This window comes from Lagenorhynchus albirostris, chromosome 2, assembly GCF_949774975.1.
Source record: "Lagenorhynchus albirostris chromosome 2, mLagAlb1.1, whole genome shotgun sequence".
NCBI classification, from domain to species: domain Eukaryota; kingdom Metazoa; phylum Chordata; class Mammalia; order Artiodactyla; family Delphinidae; genus Lagenorhynchus; species Lagenorhynchus albirostris.
Window position 1 is genome coordinate 544,616 of NC_083096.1, and position 20,256 is coordinate 564,871.

Below are 20,256 nucleotides of genomic sequence, written 5' to 3' on the forward strand. Positions count from 1 at the left end.
GTTGAGAATCTTTGCATCTATATTCATTGGGAATATTGGCCTAGAGTTTTCTTTTCCTGTAGTGTACCTATCTGGCTTTGTTATCAGGGTAATGCTGGTCTTGTAAAAAGAGTTTGAAAGTGTTCTTTCCATTTCAATTTTTGGGGAAGAGTTTGAGAAGGACTGGTATTAATTCTTCTTTAAATGTTTGGTAGTATTCACCAGGGAAACCATCTGGTCCTGGGTTTTTCTTGTTGTTTGATTACTGATTCAATCTCCTTATTTGTTATTGATCCATTCAGATTTTCTATTTCTTCCTGATTCAGTCTTGGTAAGTTGCACGTTTCTGAGGATTTACCCGTTTCTTCTAGGTTATCCAATTTGTTTGCACACAGTTGTTCACAGTAATCTCTTATGATCCTGTGTATTCCTATGGTATCTGTTGTAATGTCTTCATTTCTCATTTTATTTATTTTAGTCTTCTTTCTTTTTCTTAGTCTAGCTAAAGGTTTGTCAGTTTGTTTATTTTTTCAAAAAACATAAAAGCTCTTAGTTTCATTCATATTTTCTATTGTTCTTCTGGTCTCTTATTTCAATTATTTCTGCTCTGATCTTTGTCATTTTCTTCCTTCTGTGAATTTTGGGCTTAACTTGTCCTTCTTTTTCTAGTTCCTAGAGGTGTAAAGTTAGGTTATTTGAGATCTTTCTTTTTTCCTAAGGCATGCATTTATCGCTATAAACTTCCCTCTTAGAACTGCTTTTGCTACCTCCCACAAGTTTTGGTAATGTTGTGTTTCATTTTCGTTTGTTTCAAGATATTTTTGGATTTTTCTTTTGGTTTCTTCTTTGACCCGCTGGTTGTTCAGTAGCATGCTGTTTAACCTCCACAGTCTGTGAATTTTCCAGTTTTCCTCCTGCTGTTGATTTCTAGTTTCATACCACTGTGGTCAGAAAATATACCTGGTATGATTTCAGTCTTCTTAAATTTGCCAAGACGTGTACTGTGGCCTGTCATATGACCTATTCTGGAGAATGTTCTGTGTGCCCTTGGCAAGGAGGTTTGTTCTGCTGTTGGATGGAATGGTCTGTATGTCTACTCGGTCCATTTGGTCTAAAGGATAGTTTAAGTCCAGCGTTTCTTTGTTGATTTTCTGCCTGGATGATCTATCCATTGTTGAAAGCAGGATACTATCATTGTATTATTGTCTATTTCCCCCTTCAGCTCTGTCAGTATCTGCTTAATATATTTAGGTGTTCCGATGCTGGGTGCACATGTATTGTATTCACAATTATTACATCCTCTCGATGAACTGAAAGGGGTATAACTGATCTGGAACAGACCAGAATTCCACACACAAAGAGTTAACAGTGCTGCAAAGGTAAGCATACATATGAATGCCTCTTCCAACAGAGTATACTCCTTAATGGAAGAGTCAGAAATTAAAATCAAAACTACTATTAAAAATCCAGTTTATTTTTAAGAAGTCACTTGTAAATTGTAACACCAATCTGAGGAGATAAGGCTGAGTGGCACTTGATGGTAAATTAGGCATAAAGTTCTTCATTTCAATATGACACAAAAACTATACACAGTATTCATACAAGTATTTTCTGCCCTAGAACATCATTATTTTAAGGCAGGGGTCAGCATACGTTCTATTTAGGGCCAGATATTAAATAAATGTTTTCAGCGTTGCAGGCCATTTGGTCTGTCACAGCTATTCAGCTCTGCTGTAGGAGTGCAAATGCAGCTTTGGATAACATGTGAGCAAACGGATATGGCCAGGACTGGCCCTGACTGTTCTAAAGCATCATGTCAGAAAAGGTCACTGGAGAGAAATCTTTTGGACTCAACTGCAGATTGTGGGTAAAGTGGTTTAACAGAAAGACTACACATCACTATAAACCATGTCCACAGAGTTTTGTGGTGGTTCTAGCAAACGCCCTAAGACCTGTCCTCCCTGCTAACTAACGAGTGTTATTTGCTACTTTTTTAACTAAAAGAACCCAAAGACCTCCAGTAGCAGAATCCTGACCTAGTCTCTGAAATGGATTCTTCTGAAAATATAAAATAAGTTCTTTCAGAGTTTATTCTTCTAAGTTAGCTTCCTTACCGTGACAAACTACCAAAATAATTTTCATGATTAGTATGGTTAAAGATCATTTCAGAGGTTGCAATAAATACCTCAACCAGCACCACTTTCAGCTCTCATCAAGAGAAAAGATGCAAAGTCATAAGCAGAATTTGGCCAGTACTCAAAGGGACACTGTATCTCATCCTTTCTTTAGACTTCACAGTGTGGAGCAAAGTCCACACCGTGTACACAGAGTAGGACACGCTCATGCCCCTCCTCAGTCTAACCTGCATCATCAAACAACAGTCAGGTCGCCTAACTGCACAATGGGTACACAGCCCCAGAATGGAAAAAACAAGGAAGGACTGGCCCTCCTTTCGGCATCTGGCCTATTCTTGTGTGAGTATTAAGAGGGTATGTGATGTGGGTAATGATGACTAATGCTGTGCGGGTAGACCCAACCTTCCTATCACACTACAGCACACGGCCCTGCACAGCAGAGCCTCACCTACCCCCTAGCTTACCTTGCTTCTTCACTTGCTGCAGAAGAAGATCCTTCATGGCAGGCTCTTCTGCGAGGTCAGAGGGGACTTCCCCTTCACTGTTCACAACACCCACGCTGGCTCCATGGTTAATGAAATACCTGTGCAGACAAGATCCAGAATCAAGGTTCTCTCTCCAGTCTAACATCAGCTTACACTCCTATCCCTGGGGTTCAATGCAGAGCACGGCCTCTGTTCTGGAGTTTTTAATGTGGTCCCAGATAAGGTATTCCACTGTTAATTTCTAACTCCACTAGCCTTCAATAATTAGGATCAAAAGCTTCCCTATTTCTTGGTAAGAACAATGCCTACAAGCGGGATTTCCTTCACACTCATGTTCCTAACCCCCACCCTCTCATTCCCAGTGGACAGCAAGAGACTCTCTAAATATCACAAGGAAGACATGCAGCCCTAAAGCTCACCCACCATCCCTGGGGTCCAAACACAGGCTCCCAAAAGGACTTACTACACCTGTAATATGGAGAATGAGAGTTCCCAGAAGACACGTAAAGAAGTAATTCTCACAGAAACTTTCCCAATGCCACATTAAGAGTATATTAAGTAGTGTTGGGGCATGAAAACAGAAAAATAAAGGACGAATTAAAATTTTCATCAATCTGCCTAAATTACGCCTTCATAGAACTCTCCCTTCAACCAGCCAGGTATATGAAATCTACACTCTAAGAAGAAACTAAATTACTGAGGAAACAAATTGTTCTATTCTAAATGATTAAATTCTATATTGAAATATAATACTTGATCCTAAAGAAGAAAGGTCTGACAATTTTAATACCTTACATAGATCCTTTTTGATTTTCAAAGTACTTTTATACTTATATATACAAGTATTATATACAAAATTATATATTTATATATATACTTATATATATGTAAGTATATATATATATACTTATATATATATACTTGTATACTTATATATACAAGTATTATATACAAAATTATATAATGAGTCTTAAACAATTTTATGAAGTAGGCAAGGTGGGTACTATTAGGGGGCAAATGGCAGAGGTTATGCCCCAGTCTTTTGAATTCAAGTCTAGTTCACCTTGGCACTAAATCAAGTTACTTTTGGGCCAGTGAGAATCCCAATTATGCTGGGAGCTCTATCAAATATAAGTATTTAAAGGAGAAAGAAAAACTGTTTAAATTAAACTTCAACGAATCAACAATTCAGTAAGCATGTACTGGTCCCCTCCTGCGTTTAAAGGTACCACATTTTAGACACTGTAGAAGATCTTAAGAGGATAATCAACGCATGGCCACTGTATTCAAGGAGGCAGAGGAGAATCAACAAAGATTACATCAAGACCACGTTTTTGCTTTCTCATTGCCTAGTACCTAGTATAAATAGAGCTTCAATAAATGTTTTTAACTTACAGATTGATTCCACATATATGAACTCATCTCATTTTCAGCTTTCTCCATCTTTCCCTCACAGACTCAGACAGAAACAAACTCTTTCTCCTCCAAGGCTAACCTGCTCCACGTGTTTTCTTAATTGTACTGAGGCCCGGTCCTCTGTCCATCTGTTGCCCCTCATTTCCCTAATCAAGAGCTCCTCTCTTTTGGTTTCTCCCCTTCAGGACAAAGAGGATGTTCAACTACACCTCCCCAACCCTGAAAAATCAAAATGCAAGTAATATACACAGTAAGCACTCGATAAATGCTTTCTGGATGGAACTGTACCCTCTGCTCCAATCAAACTCGATGCCTCACTGAACCCAGACACACCCCACTGTCGCCCGGTCTCTCCCACAGATTGAGTAGTTTCTCCCAACTGATGAAACACCCTCCCCTTCTCCTTTCCCTGCTAGAAACTTTTCATATCTTTCAAGGTCCACTGAAAATGCCTTTGCCTGTTCTCACCAACCACACATGCCCTCTCCTTCCGTGAACTCAGTCCTCCCCAGCACTAAGTCCGCGCTCCTGTCGTGACACACGCGGGTCTCGATGCAGCTGCCCCACCAGGCTGGAAGCTACTTCAGGGCAACAGCTGTGCCCTTCTCATGGCTATCACTGCCATGAGGTCTGACGTGCTCTTTCCTCTCTTGGCAACCCACAAATACTACGTGAAATAAAGAAAACATCTTAGCCACTCTGCTCTGACACCCATTCCATTCTTTACTGGATCAGGCACAATGTCACTTGGGCATACAGGCCCCTGCTTTTCCCTTTTCCGACAAGTTCTTAGACCCATGATCAGGAAGACTCATTTCTAGAAAGTAATCTGGTTCAGAAAGAGATTCTTCTTAAGTAAGGCTACCTTCCTAAACCATTGTAAGGGTGAGGAGGAAACAGGAAAAACCTCTCTAGCTTCACACTTTTACCTGAACAAGAATCCATACCAACCTATGAGGTAGGATTTTTTTAATTTATTATTATTTTTTTATCTTTGGCCGCACCATGCAGCGTGTGGGATCTTAGTTCCCTGACCAGGGATCAAACCTGGGTCCCCAGGGGCTTCCCTGGTGGCTCAGTGGTTGGGGGTCCACCTGCCGATGCAGGGGACACGGGTTCGTGCCCCGGTCCGGGAAGATCCCACATGCCGCGGAGCGGCTGGGCCCGTGAGCCATGGCCGCTGAGCCTGCGCGTCCGGAGCCTGTGCTCCGCAACGGGAGAGGCCACAACAGCGAGAGGCCCGCGTACCGCCAAAAAAAAAAAAAGATACAAAAAGAAAAATGACAAAATGATCAAATGCTAATCGTATCTGAAACACTGTTCAGAGGCCCTGAGGTGAGCCAACCAAAATGAGTAGCATAAGCAACGGGGTTCTTTCGTTGTCCAGAAAATGCTGCTGCACAGATGAGTATGTAAAGATGGTCAAGTGGATACCGTCTAAGGGTGACGCACAGCAGAAGATAAGGAGGGCCGTTCCCACCACCCCACCACAAAGGGGGTCTGGTCCAGCTCATCTTTCCTGGCCAGACTTTCATGTCTGACTAGTAATCACCTGTATGGAAACAGTAACTCTCATCAATTCATTTCACTCAAGGTAATATTTATTTGGGCAAGAGACACTTAAATTGTGAACTTATTTCCAAAGGAACTATGTTCATCCACAAAGATGAGATAAAGAAACCACCGTGAAAAAGCATTTACAATCATCCTCTGTACTCAGTTTCACAAAAGGAAGAAAAAAGAGCCTCCGTGGATCACGCCAACACGAGGGGCCCTAATTCCAAGCGTGAGTTCTGCCTGTTACCTTCCAATGGAGAAAAGTGAAATCCTTGAATTGATGAGATTTGATAGCTCAAAATCACAAACAAGCCACCTGAACAAATAATCAAATATCAATGATGAGGGACTAACATGTTCTATAAATGTTTCTTAGATACAGTTTTCAAGTGAAAATGGAAACCTCTGAGGAAGCCACCTTAACTCCTCAGCATCGGAACGTTGGTGAATGGGTTAGGCTGAGAATCAGAGCCCTCCCGTGAGACCCTGCGAAGGGGCAGCCCGGCGAGAGGAGGCGACTGATTCACGGAACCAGAACGGAGACAGGATAAAACCGTGCTGCTGACTCCTGCTGGCGGTGGGGCCAGTCCAGCCACCCGCTTTTTAGAACAAGAAGCCCAGTCAACACCAGTGCTTCGGCCTGATCTTTCTCTGCCTCTGACCCTGCCGTTGTCTGACTTCCCCCACTGGGCACCCTCCCCCAGGACACCCGGGCAAAGTAGTTTCTGTGGGAGGCCATTCCCAGGCCTCTGCAGAGCTGTTTGCTGAACAGATGAAATGTAACGGAGCTCTAATCCTACTGAAAGTGGCCTTAAGACAAGCAACTGCATCTTCAAAGGACCACAGCATATCATGATTTTATTTAGAGAACTTGCCTTAGCAATCTACACTTACTCTCATGTAGAATACACTCAATTGCCTCATTTTAAAGATGTTTTAAGTGCCAACGTCTCTTTCTATTTAAAAATAACCTCCCTGACCACTCCTTCATTCAACAGACATCTACTTAGTGCCCCTTCCAGCCCAGACACTATGTGGTTGGGATTCTTCTGCCCAGGGAGGGGCCCTGGCTGTGCTGGAGGCTGGTCTCAATGAGGGCTGGGCTGGGGGTGGGGGGGTGTGCGTGCCCCTCCCACCCTTCCTTTGCTCGGACGCTTGTCTCTCACTCTTCTGCTATTACCTACGTGAATTCTGTGACCAGCAGCCAGGCATTCTCCACCTTCATTTGTATTAAGCATTGCTTTTTTTAAAAAAAAACAATCAAACAGGTTTACAAAAAAGTCCAGAAAAATTCTCCAGGCCTGCCCACATGTGTGCAGCTATAGTTGCTCAAAAAGTCAACCCAGGGCTTCCCTGGTGGCGCAGTGGTTGAGAGTCCGCAGTCTCCCCGGTCCGGGAAGATCCCACATGCCGCAGAGCGGCTGCGCCCGTGAGCCATGGCCACTGAGCCTGCGCGTCCGGAGCCTGCGCTCCGCAACGGGAGAGGCCACGGCAGTGAGAGGCCCGCGTACCGCAAAAAAAAAAAAAAGTCAACCCAGACAGTGCAACAGACAGAAGCCACCTCTGCATATCCCAACAAATATGAATTACCTGAAAATAGAAGCAAACACAAAATTTCAACTAAAAAAACTACAGATTTAGCAGCTATGTAAAACACAGCATCAATTATTCCTTAAAAATAATTCAATTTCCTGCTTTTATAATTTGCGGTAAAGAGAAATTACTACTATTTATGAAATTCAAATCCTTCAGAGTGGAAGAGGAACGAAGGCTGTCCCACAAGCGCCCCACCGGCACAGACACTCACTCCGCGATGTTGAGGTGGCCACAGGACGCTGCTGCGTGGAGGGGCGTCCAGCCCTCGCTGTCCTGCTGGTTCACACTGGCTCCGTTCTCCACCAGAAACTTCACCATGTCCACATTTTCATCAATACAAGCCTGAAAAGAAAAGTCCATCCATTTACTCAGCAAGTGCTTACTGAGTTCTACACCACGCCAGACGCTGCTCTGGGCACGGACAATGCAGCAGCGCTGATGAAACACTAATTTCCATTTCTTGCATCCTGACGCAAGTGCCCAGAGCGTGACTTCTCAGCTTTGTGATCTTATGCAAATCCCTGAATTCTTCCCATGCCTCAGTATCTCAGCTGTGAAACAGGCATAATGATATTTAATCTTACTTAGTGTGCTGTTAGGGTTAAACGAGGAAAGTGACTTCTAAAACTATAAATGGGTGAGCTGTTTCATCATTATAAAAAAAAGAGGGAATGTTAGGAACCACTAATTTGCCCATGAATTTTAAAGGAAAATAGTCACATAGGATCAAATGCAACTTTCTCAGTGGGAAGTTGCAGTTTATCTTCTAGGGTTGCTAAACTATCCCCACTTTGGTGAGAAAGGGTGCAGTGATCCTTCCAACAGAAGAAATGTATTTTCTTTTCACGTATCTTCTAAATAGCCACAGACAATATGGCAAAGTATGTTTGCAGTTGTGATTGGCTGGGCATCCTTAGCTGCCCAACTCACAGCAACAATGAGAAGGCAGAGAGGCTTTCTGCATAAAGCCTTCCGGCCTACCAGAAGCCCAAAAGGAACAGTCACAAACAGCAGCGAGGCCTGCCAAGACCCAAAGGCCATCTAGACTATCGACAGAGTAAAAGGAGGCAAAAAGCCCACACCGGTAAGAGTGACCATCATCAAGGCTGCGGTGGATCCAAAACAGCTGAGACAATTCAGGACCAGAAACAAATGAGAGTCCTCTTTCTAAAACTTGTCTCTTAACCCCCTCCTTTTCAAAAAGAACAAAGGTTAAAGCTTTAGCTGAGAAACAATTATCTGGATCAAAATGTTTTGTTTTTTTTTTTTTCCCGGTACGCGGGCCTCTCACTGCTGTGGCCTCTCCCGTTGCGGGGCACAGGCTCCAGATGCGCAGGCTCAGCGGCCGTGGCTCACGGGCCCAACCGCTCCGCGGCATGTGGGATCTTCCCGGACCGGGGCACGAACCCGCGTCCCCTGCATCGGCAGGCGGACTCTCAACCACTGCGCCACCAGGGAAGCCCCAAAATGATTTTTATAATGATATTAATACATGATTTGCCTTTTCTGCTGTGTTGATATTTGCACTAACAATGCAAAGACATGGTGGGGAGAACTCCTGGAGCCTTTGCACAAGTCAAGGGAGGCACCAGAGGGTGCGGGTGCTGACTGTACTCTTCCTGGCCACATGCTCTCAAGCAAAACAAAACCCAAAAAAGGCCAGTGTCACTCAAGAGTACCTTGATGAAGCAGTGAACATTATTAATTTTACTAAACTGTAAGCGCTCGTAATACTGTGTGTGACAAAACAGCAGGCACACATAAAGCCCTTCTCCACGGAACAAAGCACAGCACCCTCCCTAAGCAAAAAGCTCCTGCGCATCTGGCTGAGTTGCAAGATCGACGAGCAGCTTTTCCACAGATGCTGTTTTTCCTCAAAAGAGCAACCGACAGGTAAATTACAATGATTAAGACTTGAAAATGAACAAGGTGAGCCCGTCACTTCAAAGAAAAAAACCTAATATTTGTTGCCAATGATAAAATTTGACCATCCAATTAAAATCAGAATTTTGGGAAACATACCCACTACCATGAGCTTGACAGCTTCCTAATACTCGGTTTTCTGATGCGGTCACTGGGATTATCAACAAATGTGGTCTTTTGATATTATAGACTGAAACGTATTAACATCTGGAAGATGTGCATAACTCAATGAACCCATATTTTCCACATAATCAGATGCATGGTGTGAGAAAATCATGCATGGGTAAAAGATTCATTCAAAATACAAGTTAGACCACCGGATTTTAATATCTCAAAGTAAGAAAAGTCCACTGACATGGTTTCAGATTCCACACTGCAACTAACATTTAAGAAACTACTATATACTTACTGGCGTTTCAGTATACTGCCAAGAAGAATACCCACAGTTGTCTGGACAGACTATTAAAATATTCCTCCCTTTTCCAAATAGACATCCATGTGAAGCCAGATGTTCTTTATGTACTTTAATCAAAACAATGTATCATACACAAGACTGAATGCAGACACTAAGAGATTTGTAAAAATGTAAAACAATGCCACTCTTCTCACGCCACCATGTCAGCGGACTTTTCTGACTTTGCTTTTGTTTTTGAAAGTATATAGCTCTTTCCAATTAAAATATGTGATTTATATGAACATGTAATGGGTTATTGCTATTTTAAATGAATTAATAATAATATTAATAATATTTTCAAGATTTTTCAGTAATATATAACAATACTTATGAACGAAAGCTCTTTGGGGTCCTGAGTAAGTTTTTAGCGTGTACAGGATTCCTTAGATGAAACAGTTTGAGAACTGATGTCGTCAGTGAAATATACCAAGGGATATTTTATGGTGATAATGAGCGACAGTTTAAACAGCAAAAGGTTTTACTGTGGGAAGAATTCAGGCCAGAATTCAGAGGGTAACTACTCCACTTAAGGAGCACCTATCCTACCAAGAGGACTTCAGGAAACCCCTCCAGATAAACTGCGTGTCAATCCCGCTTAGAAACAAAGGATGGATGAAAAGCGGTTGATGCAATCTAGAGGATATTTGATTAGGCGACCTTGGTTACAAAATGACATCTTCACTCATTTCCCCCAAACCATTTGATACTCTTTTTACGATTAGTGAGATTAGCTAAACATCTCAACCTAGATTTGATTTGATGTCACATAATATATTCCTCCAATCCGATCTTTTGAGGCCAGACGACTTTTATAGCCAGTATTCACGACAGTCTCTTTTTCAACAAGCAGCTCCAAAAATTACATTTCTTCTATGATGTTTTCTTAGGTTGATCAATTGCGACAAGCTTTCCCCATTTATACTTCTTTACCAGGTAAAATATTTCATAACTATTCATAACATTATAAACTATTTCATAATTATGATTATCACTAAATCTCTCATATGCTGTATGTCTGCCAGTCTATAATCCCACCGGGCAAGATTTAACCAACCCCTTGCAGAGTACCTCACTAAAAACTATTAACACTTTAACTGTGAGGATGGAAGAGGGCATTTAAAAAAAGGTTTTTTTTTAATTAATTTATTTTTGGTTGTGTTGGGTCTTCGCTGCTATGCGCGGGCTTTCGCTAGTCGTGTCAAGTGGTGGCTACTCTTCGTTGTGGTGCGTGGGCTTCTTATTGCGGTGGCTTCTCTTGTTGCGGAGCACGGGTTCTAGGTGCCCGGGCTTCAGTAGTTGTGGCTCGTGGGCTCTAGAGCGCAGGCTCAGTAGTTGTGGTGCACGGGCTTCGTTGCTCCGCGGCATGTGGGATCTTCCCGGACCAGGGATCGAACCCGTTTCCCCTGTACTGGCAGGCAGATTCTTAACCACTGCACCACCAGGGAAGTCCGAGGGCACTTTTCAAAAAGGTGCTAAAGTCCAAGGAGAAGAAAGTGGTTTAGAGGGTAAGTACTCTCTCTGCCCATGTAGTCATAAACTCCTGTGTCAGGAAGGTCAAATGTGCCATCTTGACCTGTGTTAAGCAGCTGGGTCAACTGCTCCTTGCTTGGCTGCAAATGTATTTGGCTCTGAAAGAACAGCCTGAACACTTAGCCAATGGCCACACCACCACTAGGCAGAATTTTGGAAGCCAGTGTTTTCAAGATGATTCTTCACCCTTTGCAGATGATGGCATCCAAATTCCTGAGGCTAAAATAACCCCAGCTAGTCCAGGTATCAAACAGGAGAAAACCTGTCTTTTCTCTTTCCTCCCCTCTTACGTATCTCCCTTCCTTTTCTTAATCTCCTTCACCCATCATAACTTTAGTTCTCTTCCTTTTCAGTTTCATAATTTTTGTCTATGAATCTTGAAGCCTTGATACAGTATTTTTATAAGCATGACACTGTGAGGATGTCCGAGACAATAACAACAAAAAGCTGGCCTAATCTGCGACGTAATCTGACAAAGCATCAATCTCCAAAGAATCATTTCAGAGAAAATAAAGCAGGACAACTGTTAGGTGATTCCCAACACCCTCCACAGAGTGCAGGACAGTGTATCGTGAGAAGCATCAGCTTTGGAGCCAGGCGGACCTGGGCTCGTGCCCCAGCCCTGCCAGCGTGCAGAGTCTTGAGCGAGGATACAACCTGAGCGCCAGTGGCTCACCTGGAGCACGGGAATGCTGCCCACCCCGCAGGCCTTAGTGAGGGTGTAGGAGATGAGCCCTTGGCAGAGCGCGTGGCACTGCTGTTGTCAAGCCCACTGCCCTCCAGCTCCAGCGCCCTTTGGGAGGAAGGCAGCTCGGTTGCAAACGTCTTTGAACGAGCAAGCTTCGGGAGCCTGTTTGTTAATCTGCCTTCAGGAAATTCCCTCCAGGGCCCAGGATCCTGCGGGTTCCTAAGGTCAGGAGCCATAGGACTCAAACAGTACGTCCACAGTTAACTAAAGAGGATCGTCGTCGGCAGACCCGCCAACAGATTTGTAGGACAGTCACTCTCATGACATATCTTGGAGTGACCGATCTCTGTTCTTTGTTTGTTTTTGTTTTTTTCCCCTCCAGAAGAAAGAATATGACTAAAGTCATGGAGGAGAGACAAACAGTCCCTGAAAACCTTCTCAACTAAACAATGACTAAATTTAGATGCCCTCTGCCCACTCTGCCTGCAGCTGTGCTGCTGACTCATGAGGACTAGGCCGGCAGGATGAGCAGACTCGCCACCTACGAAGGCCGCGCCCGGGCCGTGGCCCCCAGCGCTGCGCCTCCACACAGGGCTGCGGGAGCCTTCCCCATACACAGGTCTTTCCTTTTCTTGAACAGGCAAAGAAGGCTAAACAGCTTTCTGCTGTTACTTTTGACATCAGTGGGAAAGCTCTTCTTTGCATTTAACCCTATTCTTTCTGCTGTGGCTTATGTCCATTTCTTTATATTTTCCTTCCCTAAAGACAAGCAGAATATTACTAAAGTAACAACTTGTTCTAAGCTCCTTGAGAGAAAGAGATATTATTTAATTATTAGCCCAGAAAGCTATGAGAAAAATTGCCAGGTAATAATTTAAAGCTTCCTAAACTCAGCATGTCACAGTTCCCTGGCAATGAGAAGCTACCTCCAAGGAAAATCCTTGATTTTAGCGGTAAAATGGGCAAGAGTACCACAGTCCCTCTACTGTACCTAATACTGCTCTCTCCAGCAAGGGCTGATGGTTGACCAGTGCCAGAGCTAATCTGGGAGTGCAGGGGCCGCCTTACAAAACAAAGCCTCCTCCGTTCCCAAAATAGCCTGCAACTGTCACCGCCACCAAGCGCCACCGGTCCAAGCGCTGACCTTGCTGCCGTGTCTCGGGACACTGCTCAGACTACCTGCCTGGGCCCAGAACGGCGTCTCCCCAACAAAGGCCCGTCCACCCCAGCACAGGGGACATGCTGACGCTGGCCTTGGGGCAGCGGGACGCCTATTTGTTTGGATTTTTCAGCCCACGCTTGCCTTGATTTCCACAAATCAGGCTGACAAAAGCGCTGGGAGATGACGATGCTCGTAATACATCCCCACTGCATACCTTTAACTATTTTGTCCTTTACAATCCCAAACTTTTATAATTCAATAACAATAATTTACATATAGTGTATATAACTCAAAGTTTGTATTATTCCCAAAATTATATAATTTCAACTTTACGCTGAAAACCCTAACTGCCTGGAGATAACAGCAAAGAGCCTAATGTCGTTCACAAAAATATTTATCAGCCAAACACCCTGAATCACCTATATGAAATTCTCAAGTCATTGCTAGCAAAGCTAGAATGTAAATTCCACAAGGGCAGGAATCTTTGACTATTTGTTCACTGATATATCCCAAATACCTAGAGCAGCACTGGGCACCTAGTAGGACACCAAAAGATGTCTGCTGAATACAAAGAACGAATGCCCAAAGGCACAGAAAGTCACATTTTCTATACGTTCTGTTGATTCTCGGTTATCTGGACTCACCAAAGGCTTCTCTCCAGACTAATCCCACCAAAATCATGCGGCACATCCAAGTACGGGCTGGGGCTACACTGAGGACGCTGTATATTGATGCCTCCCATACATTCTGTTGTGTTCACAGATCTCCGTTCCTTTGATGCGGTGTGTTGAACAGTGGCCCCAAAAAGATATGTCCATGTCCTAACCCCTGGAACTGGAGAGTGTGACCTGACTTGGAAAAGGGGTCTTTGCAGGTGTAATGAGGTTAAGGTCTTGAGGTGAGACCCTAAGTCCAATGACAAGTGTCCAACTAAGAGGCAGGCAGGCAGGCAGGGGGAGATCTGACAAAGGCAGAAGAGGAGGTGGCAGTGTGCCCACGGGGACAGAGACTGTAGTGATGCGGCCACAAGGAACGCCGACCGTCACCAGGAGCTGGGAGAGGCAAAGAACAGGTTTCTGCCCTGGAGCCTCCAGAGGCAGTGTGGTCCCATCAACACCCTGATTTCAGACTTCTGGCCTCCAGAGCTGTGAGACAATAGATTTCTGTTGTTTTAAGCCACGAAGTTCCTGGTGATGTGTTACAGAAGCCGCAGGAAACTAATATGACTGGCGCGGAACAGGAAGTCAGAACCTAGAGAGCCTGCCACGTCCTCACACCCTGGTACAAAAAAAGGCACAGCAGCGGGTCACCCTTCTTTGCCAGATGAAAGCTGGTCAAAAAATTAATTATACCACTTCTTAAGATACAGCTGCATTTAACAGAAGGTTTTAGAAGGTTTTTCGATCAATTTTCAGCCCAAAGAGCAACTGCCCTGGAAGAGCTGACCAAGTGCTTGCGTTAGGCACGCTGCTGCAGGTGCTCTGGCCGAGGACTGGAGCTGACACTCGGGGGGGGGCAGTGAGTGAGCGGACTCACTCATTCATGGTGAGCCCACTGTGGACACAGCGTGTCTGAGCTCAAAGTCCCCTTGCTCCAGCAGGGCAGCCTCACCGTGTGACAAGAATTCAGACGAACAGATTCAAGGTGATAAAGAAGTCAGTACATTTGGAAATCTCAACCATCAGCAGATCAGCACGAGAAGGCTTTACCTTACTGTAGTTCATACCGCCTGACCCAGTGCTTGAGTCAAACCTTCCATTCCGACCGTGATACAGTGTAACCACTACTTAAGTGAGAATCATAACAGCAGTCTGCTCCGACAGGCAGGTGACCCAGCCACTGTCAGCTCTGTGTGAGACTCACAGCCCCACTGGCATGGACAGTTTGGCTCCCAGATGGTGAGAACTATATTTGATTATGTACTCAGTGGTCAGGCAGGCTCTGGACACAGATCTGAGGCCTTTCAGGAGAGAGAGCCAACACAGACATCAGAAGGAAAGAATTTTCCATGGAGTGTACACTAAGATTCTTGTTCTCGATAAACTGGCATGCTATCCCCAGACTGTAAGTGTTCATAATTTGGGACCAGAGAACACCTTCCTTCAGTTAAGAGCAAGTATTATACTGTCTAAGGGTTGGCCGTATTCAGATTTCAAAAATATGTTCATTCTGGGTTCTAATAGGACATCCTCAAAGTGCCGCAAGCCCTAAGCTTCTAATAACGTTTCCCTCAACCTTCCCCGTGCATTTAAATGAAGAAAAGCCCATTAATTTCTCTTACAGGTATCACCTTGGCAACTTCTGTACTATAAAGGCTATATACAGCTGACCTAACTTTTGTCATCAAGGCAGGTTTTTGAAAAGTCAAGAAGAAGAAAGAAGATGAAGAAAGGGCCCAGGAAATGAAAGCTGCATCTTCTCAAAGCCCATGGTTATTCTCAAACAGAAGTTTTATAGTTCCAGTCTCCAAATCTCTATCTGTCACTCATTGATAATCTTAATATTGAGGAACAATAAATGAGGCCTAATAATTGTGGTAAATTCCAAGCATGAGTTTCTCTCAGATCAAAAGAGTATATATGGCTAAATCAGCCTGACACTTGTATAGCAATAAGAAAGCCCTTGGAGAGATTATCTTCTTACAGATTGTGCACATAAGGGCTGAGGCTTACCAAGTCATGAAATGACTCACCTTAACGGACTAGATCAAAAGAGGTTCCCTGGGAAAAGTAGACTATAACAAAGCTGTAGAAGGAAGGAAGGAATGTGGCAGCTGGAACAGTCAAGCATTATGACTTCGCATTCTACAGATGCAGAAACTAGCCCAGAGAAGTTAAATGAATTATTTAAGGTCACATACTCAGTTGTGGAATCACCTAAGTTTTCTACCTACCAATTTAGAGGCACCCAAAACAGTATTCATGGGCCATGCTCAAGATACCAGTTGGCCCATGGAACTTTTTTTTTTTCTGGCTGCGCTGTGTGACAGGAGGGATCTTAGCTCCCCAACCAGGGATCGAACCTGTGCCCCCTGCATTGGGTGTGGGGAGTCTTCACCACTGGACCGACAAGGAAGGGGTGTGTGTGTGTGTGTGTGTGTGTGTGTGTGTGTGTGTGTGTGTGTGTGTGTGTGTGTGTGTGTGTGTGTGTGTTGGAACATTTTTAATACCTGACACTATCTTCCTAAAAACGACGTTGCTTTAGCATATACAGGGTAAAATGACATTAGTCTAGCTCTGCAATAATTTCATATGAGGAATGTGGCCAACTGGTTGATGTGAGTTGGTCACTCCTGACTAGACTAAATGCAAAACACAAAGATCCCATTTAAAGTGCCTGGGTTACCACTCTGTTTATTAGCATGAGGCTAGATTAGAAACCTCCCTCATAGCTTGGCTACCTGTCCTAACTGCAGCCCAAGGTCCACCCTGCTGCCAGTTGGCATGTAAACTGCTGTCCCATGGAGAGCGATTTTTCTGTTTAACTCCAGATCACGCTGTGCCCATAAACAAGTATTTCACAAGCCACAAGAGTATGGTCTGAAAGCAAGGGCACGGGCAATGTTCCACGCTGTCAAGTAAGCCTCAAAAAAGGAAGGCAGGCAATTCTGGGACCTGAGCTGGGTAAGGAGTAAAAGCCACAAAGAAATTACAGGAAGGTCAGACTCTCAAAGTATAAATCAGTACAGCAAATTTTATTCCTAAAAGAAGACATTAAGCAAGAAGTGATTATTTTCCCAGCATTTTCATCCAGAGTTTTGCATAGGCAAAGCTACTAATATATTAGTCTGTGTCATGTCTTCCCATGGGCAGGGTCCTACACTGCAGAGGCAGCAGGGAACGCAATCACACAACCCTACCAGGTACAGTGCGGTAGTCTACAGTGCGGACTATGGAATTAAGACTGCCTGCAAACCCTGGGACGACCAATCAGTAGCTCTGTGTTCTTGAAACAAGTGGTCTCTGTATGCTTCCGTTCCCTCATCTGCAAAATTATCGTACCAATCACAGTACCTACCTCATGGGTCACAGATGAGCTAAGGTACACAAAAGCACTTAGTGCCCAGTATATAGTTTGATGCTATGGAAGTGTTAGCTGCTACTGTGACTATTAACAGTATATTATTATTTTTGTTTAGTCTCTAAGAGCACAAGAAAGGGCAAAAATTATATACTTCATTTAAAATAAACACAAATATAGTATAAACTCTATGTAAGTTCCAATAGATGCCAACAGGCCACAGAAGTCGGGTTCTGTTAGTAAGAAAGAGAAGAAGTAAACGAGAGGTGGGACTAGAGGAAAGGAAGGACGACAAGCCAGGACTGGAAGAACAGCTCACAAGGGGGCTCCGGGCCCGCAGACCGGGTTGTACAAACGTAACAGAGTCGCTGCTGTAGAGGCCCATCAGGTCTGCTGTTAGCACAGGCAGAAAATCTGAGAAGACAGATTTAAGTTGCAGACCTGACACTGACACATCACCAAAGAACAGGTTAAGACTTTATCTTAGTGACGTGTCCCTTGAGCGTGAAGCACTTCTCATTCATTCACGTAACAACATTTACTGAGGCCTATACTATGCCAGACACAGTGCTTAGGAAGAGAGGCAGGAATCAAAAATGAGTAAGACTTTACCATTTAGTGGTAGAAAAAGTCATTTAAATGATACATGCAAGAGGAATGTATACTCTAACATAAAATAAGAGACATGTACAGTGTTAGAGCTCAGAGTACGATGTCACTAACTTTGTCTGGGGGTGACGGGGAGCACCTCCCAAATGGATATTATTCACCCGCGTCATAAAGGACGAGGCATCGCCAGCTGAAAGCGCAGAGATGAAGAGAATCAGAAGAAAGGGAACAGGACATACAAAGATCCAGAGGAGAGGAAAAAAAGTTTTTTGGAATGGTGAGAAGTTTGGCCTGTTTGTACTCAGTCGGGGGGCGGGGCATACATGAAAATCTGAACAGGGCTTCCATCTGCCAGACTGAAGAGTTTGAACTTGACCCTGCAGGCTAATGGGACATGGAAGGAGGAGAGGCTGGTAGGGGAGACTGGCAGCAATGAAGGCCCCGTATCCCCCTATAAAGACTATAACCTTATCCTGAAGGCAGCAGGGAGGGCCTGAGGTTTTGAAGCCAGGGGGTGAGACCATCAAAACTGTCCGAGAGGGCTTCCCTGGTGGCACAGTGGTTGAGAGTCCGCCTGCCGATGCAGGGGACACAGGTTCGTGCCCTGGTCCGGGAAGATCCCACATGCCGTGGAGCAGCGGGGCCCGTGAGCCATGGCCGCTGAGCCTGCACGTCCGGAGCCTGTGCTCCGCAACGGGAGAGGCTACAACAGTGAGAGGCCCGCGTACCGCAGAAAAAGAAAAAAAAACTGTCCGAGAGTGAGAACTGCAGTGGGAACATGAAGCCTGACCCGCCGGCAGGAAAAACTCCCGACGGAGACACCTCTTGGGAACCACAACCGAGGCCAGGGAGGGTGAAGTCCTGAAGGAACGTACTGTCGGTGGAGACAGAGAAGGGATGGGTCTGAGGAGCGCTCCTGAGGCGGAAGGGACAGGGTGGCCTGTCAGAGCGCCAAAGGTGAAAAGGGGTGACACAGGCTTTTAGGAGCTTAGGACCCTGCGTGGACTGTGACACCACTGAGCCAAAACAGGGATTCTAAGCAAGTCTTAGAAGTCTTTTCTGTGCCTGATTCCCAGGCAGCGCTAATTTCTCTCAAGGCCTCAGTGACTGCCACGTGCAGCGGGTACTGCCTGCTGCCCTTCCCCTCTGACACCATCCCCAAGCGAGCCCAGGAAAACCAAGGCCAAGAAGCCTGACCTCGCAGCTTCCCCGGCCCCGCAGCTAAGCCCCAGCTGGGTCAGTGTCAGGAGTGCTGTGGCCCGGCCCTGGCAAAGCATTATTGAACAGCAGCCCACAGAGCTGGGGAGCTGAGGTTACGGATCAGATCTCAGCTGCAGCTGAAATCTCTCTAAAGTCACATGTTAGTGACAACAGCGGTGACTCTACAACCAAGAGAACACCTCCAATTTTTTCTCTAAAGTTTAAATCTCTGGGATAGGAAAGGAGTTGGTAAATTAAAAGCATTTTGTTGGGCCATGTGGCATTATAAAAAAAAGATTTTTCACATTAAAAATTCCAGTTTGAGGCGTTTAGAAAACAAGAACACTTGGCCATGCTGGGGCCAGATTCCCACAAAGCGACGAGCGTTTGGAGCCGAGCAGCAGTTGCCGCCTCCGGGCAGAGCGTGAGCTCCTTACGCCCCGCCATCCCCACTGGGTTCCACCCTGCCCGCTACGTGCCCTAGCCGCTCTCCCCAGGTACTGTATCATGAAAACATTCAAACATACAGAGAAGTTCAAAGAACTTCAACTTCCTCCCAGCCTGTAGCCCACCACGAACCCTGCACTAGACTTGCTGTACCACACACCCACCCCTCACCGACTCAGACCTTTGCCACAACTCCCCGAAACCCTTCACCGTGCATATCATTAACTAGCGCTCAATGCGTGCGCACAGCCTTATTTTTCTTTTGAAGTAGATTCTGCACATGGGGAAAGCACACACCTTATGTGCTTCACTCACTGGGTCTAGACAAACGTCTGCACTCGTGAGGCCCATCGCTGTAGGTGTCTGAGCTGCATCCCTGAGGCATCTGACCCCTGACACAGAGGACTGCTTTCCAACTTGCTCTGACCTCTGCACCTTGGCCTGTGGCCAAGGAAACACTGGCTACGAGCAGAATCATAGTTGACCTTTCTTAAGGCAGCATCTTGTTTCTGCTGGGCCTTAACAGACCAACTCTGGGTATAATCAATTTTTGTTGTTGTTGTTTTATTTATTAGAAGTATTGTATTTTTTACAATTGAAGTATAGTAGGGAGTTCCTTGGTGCTGTAGTGGTTAGGACTTAGTGCTTTCACTGTCGTAACCCAGGTTCAATCCCTGGTTGGGGGAACTGAGATTCCACAAGCTGCACAACGGGGCCTAAATAAATAAATACATAGATACATAAATAAATTGAAGTAGAGCTGATTTACACTGCTGTGTTAGTTCCCTGGTTTACAGCCAAGTGACTCAGTTATACATATATATATTTATATATATATTATTTTTCAAATTCTTTTCCATCATGGTTTATTACGGGATATTGAATATAGTTCCCTGTGGTATACAGTAGGACCTTGTTGTTTATCTATATTATATATATTAGTGTGTGTATGTTAATTCCAAACTCCTAATTTATCCCTCCCCCCCCTCCCCTTTGGTAACCATAAGTTTGTCTTCTATGTCCGTGAGTCTATTTCTGTTTTGTAAATAAGTTCA

At 44.7% G+C, this 20,256-nt stretch overlaps 1 protein-coding gene across 23 annotated transcripts in view; it reads right to left on the reverse strand.

Moving 5' to 3' along the window:
* Positions 1-20,256, reverse strand: part of PPP1R12B (protein phosphatase 1 regulatory subunit 12B) — a 209,199-nt gene that overhangs the window by 150,474 nt on the left and 38,469 nt on the right. For 22 of the 23 annotated variants that reach the window (XM_060125997.1, XM_060125971.1, XM_060126005.1 and 19 more), the window contains 2 exons: positions 7,380-7,510; positions 2,579-2,697 (listed from right to left, as the gene is read on the reverse strand). In XM_060125997.1, coding sequence (XP_059981980.1) covers positions 2,579-2,697; positions 7,380-7,510 — 250 coding nt within the window. Of the gene's footprint in view, positions 1-2,578; positions 2,698-7,379; positions 7,511-14,639; positions 14,659-20,256 lie in introns of those variants that run through there. The other variant, XM_060126035.1, reaches the window with a different exon arrangement.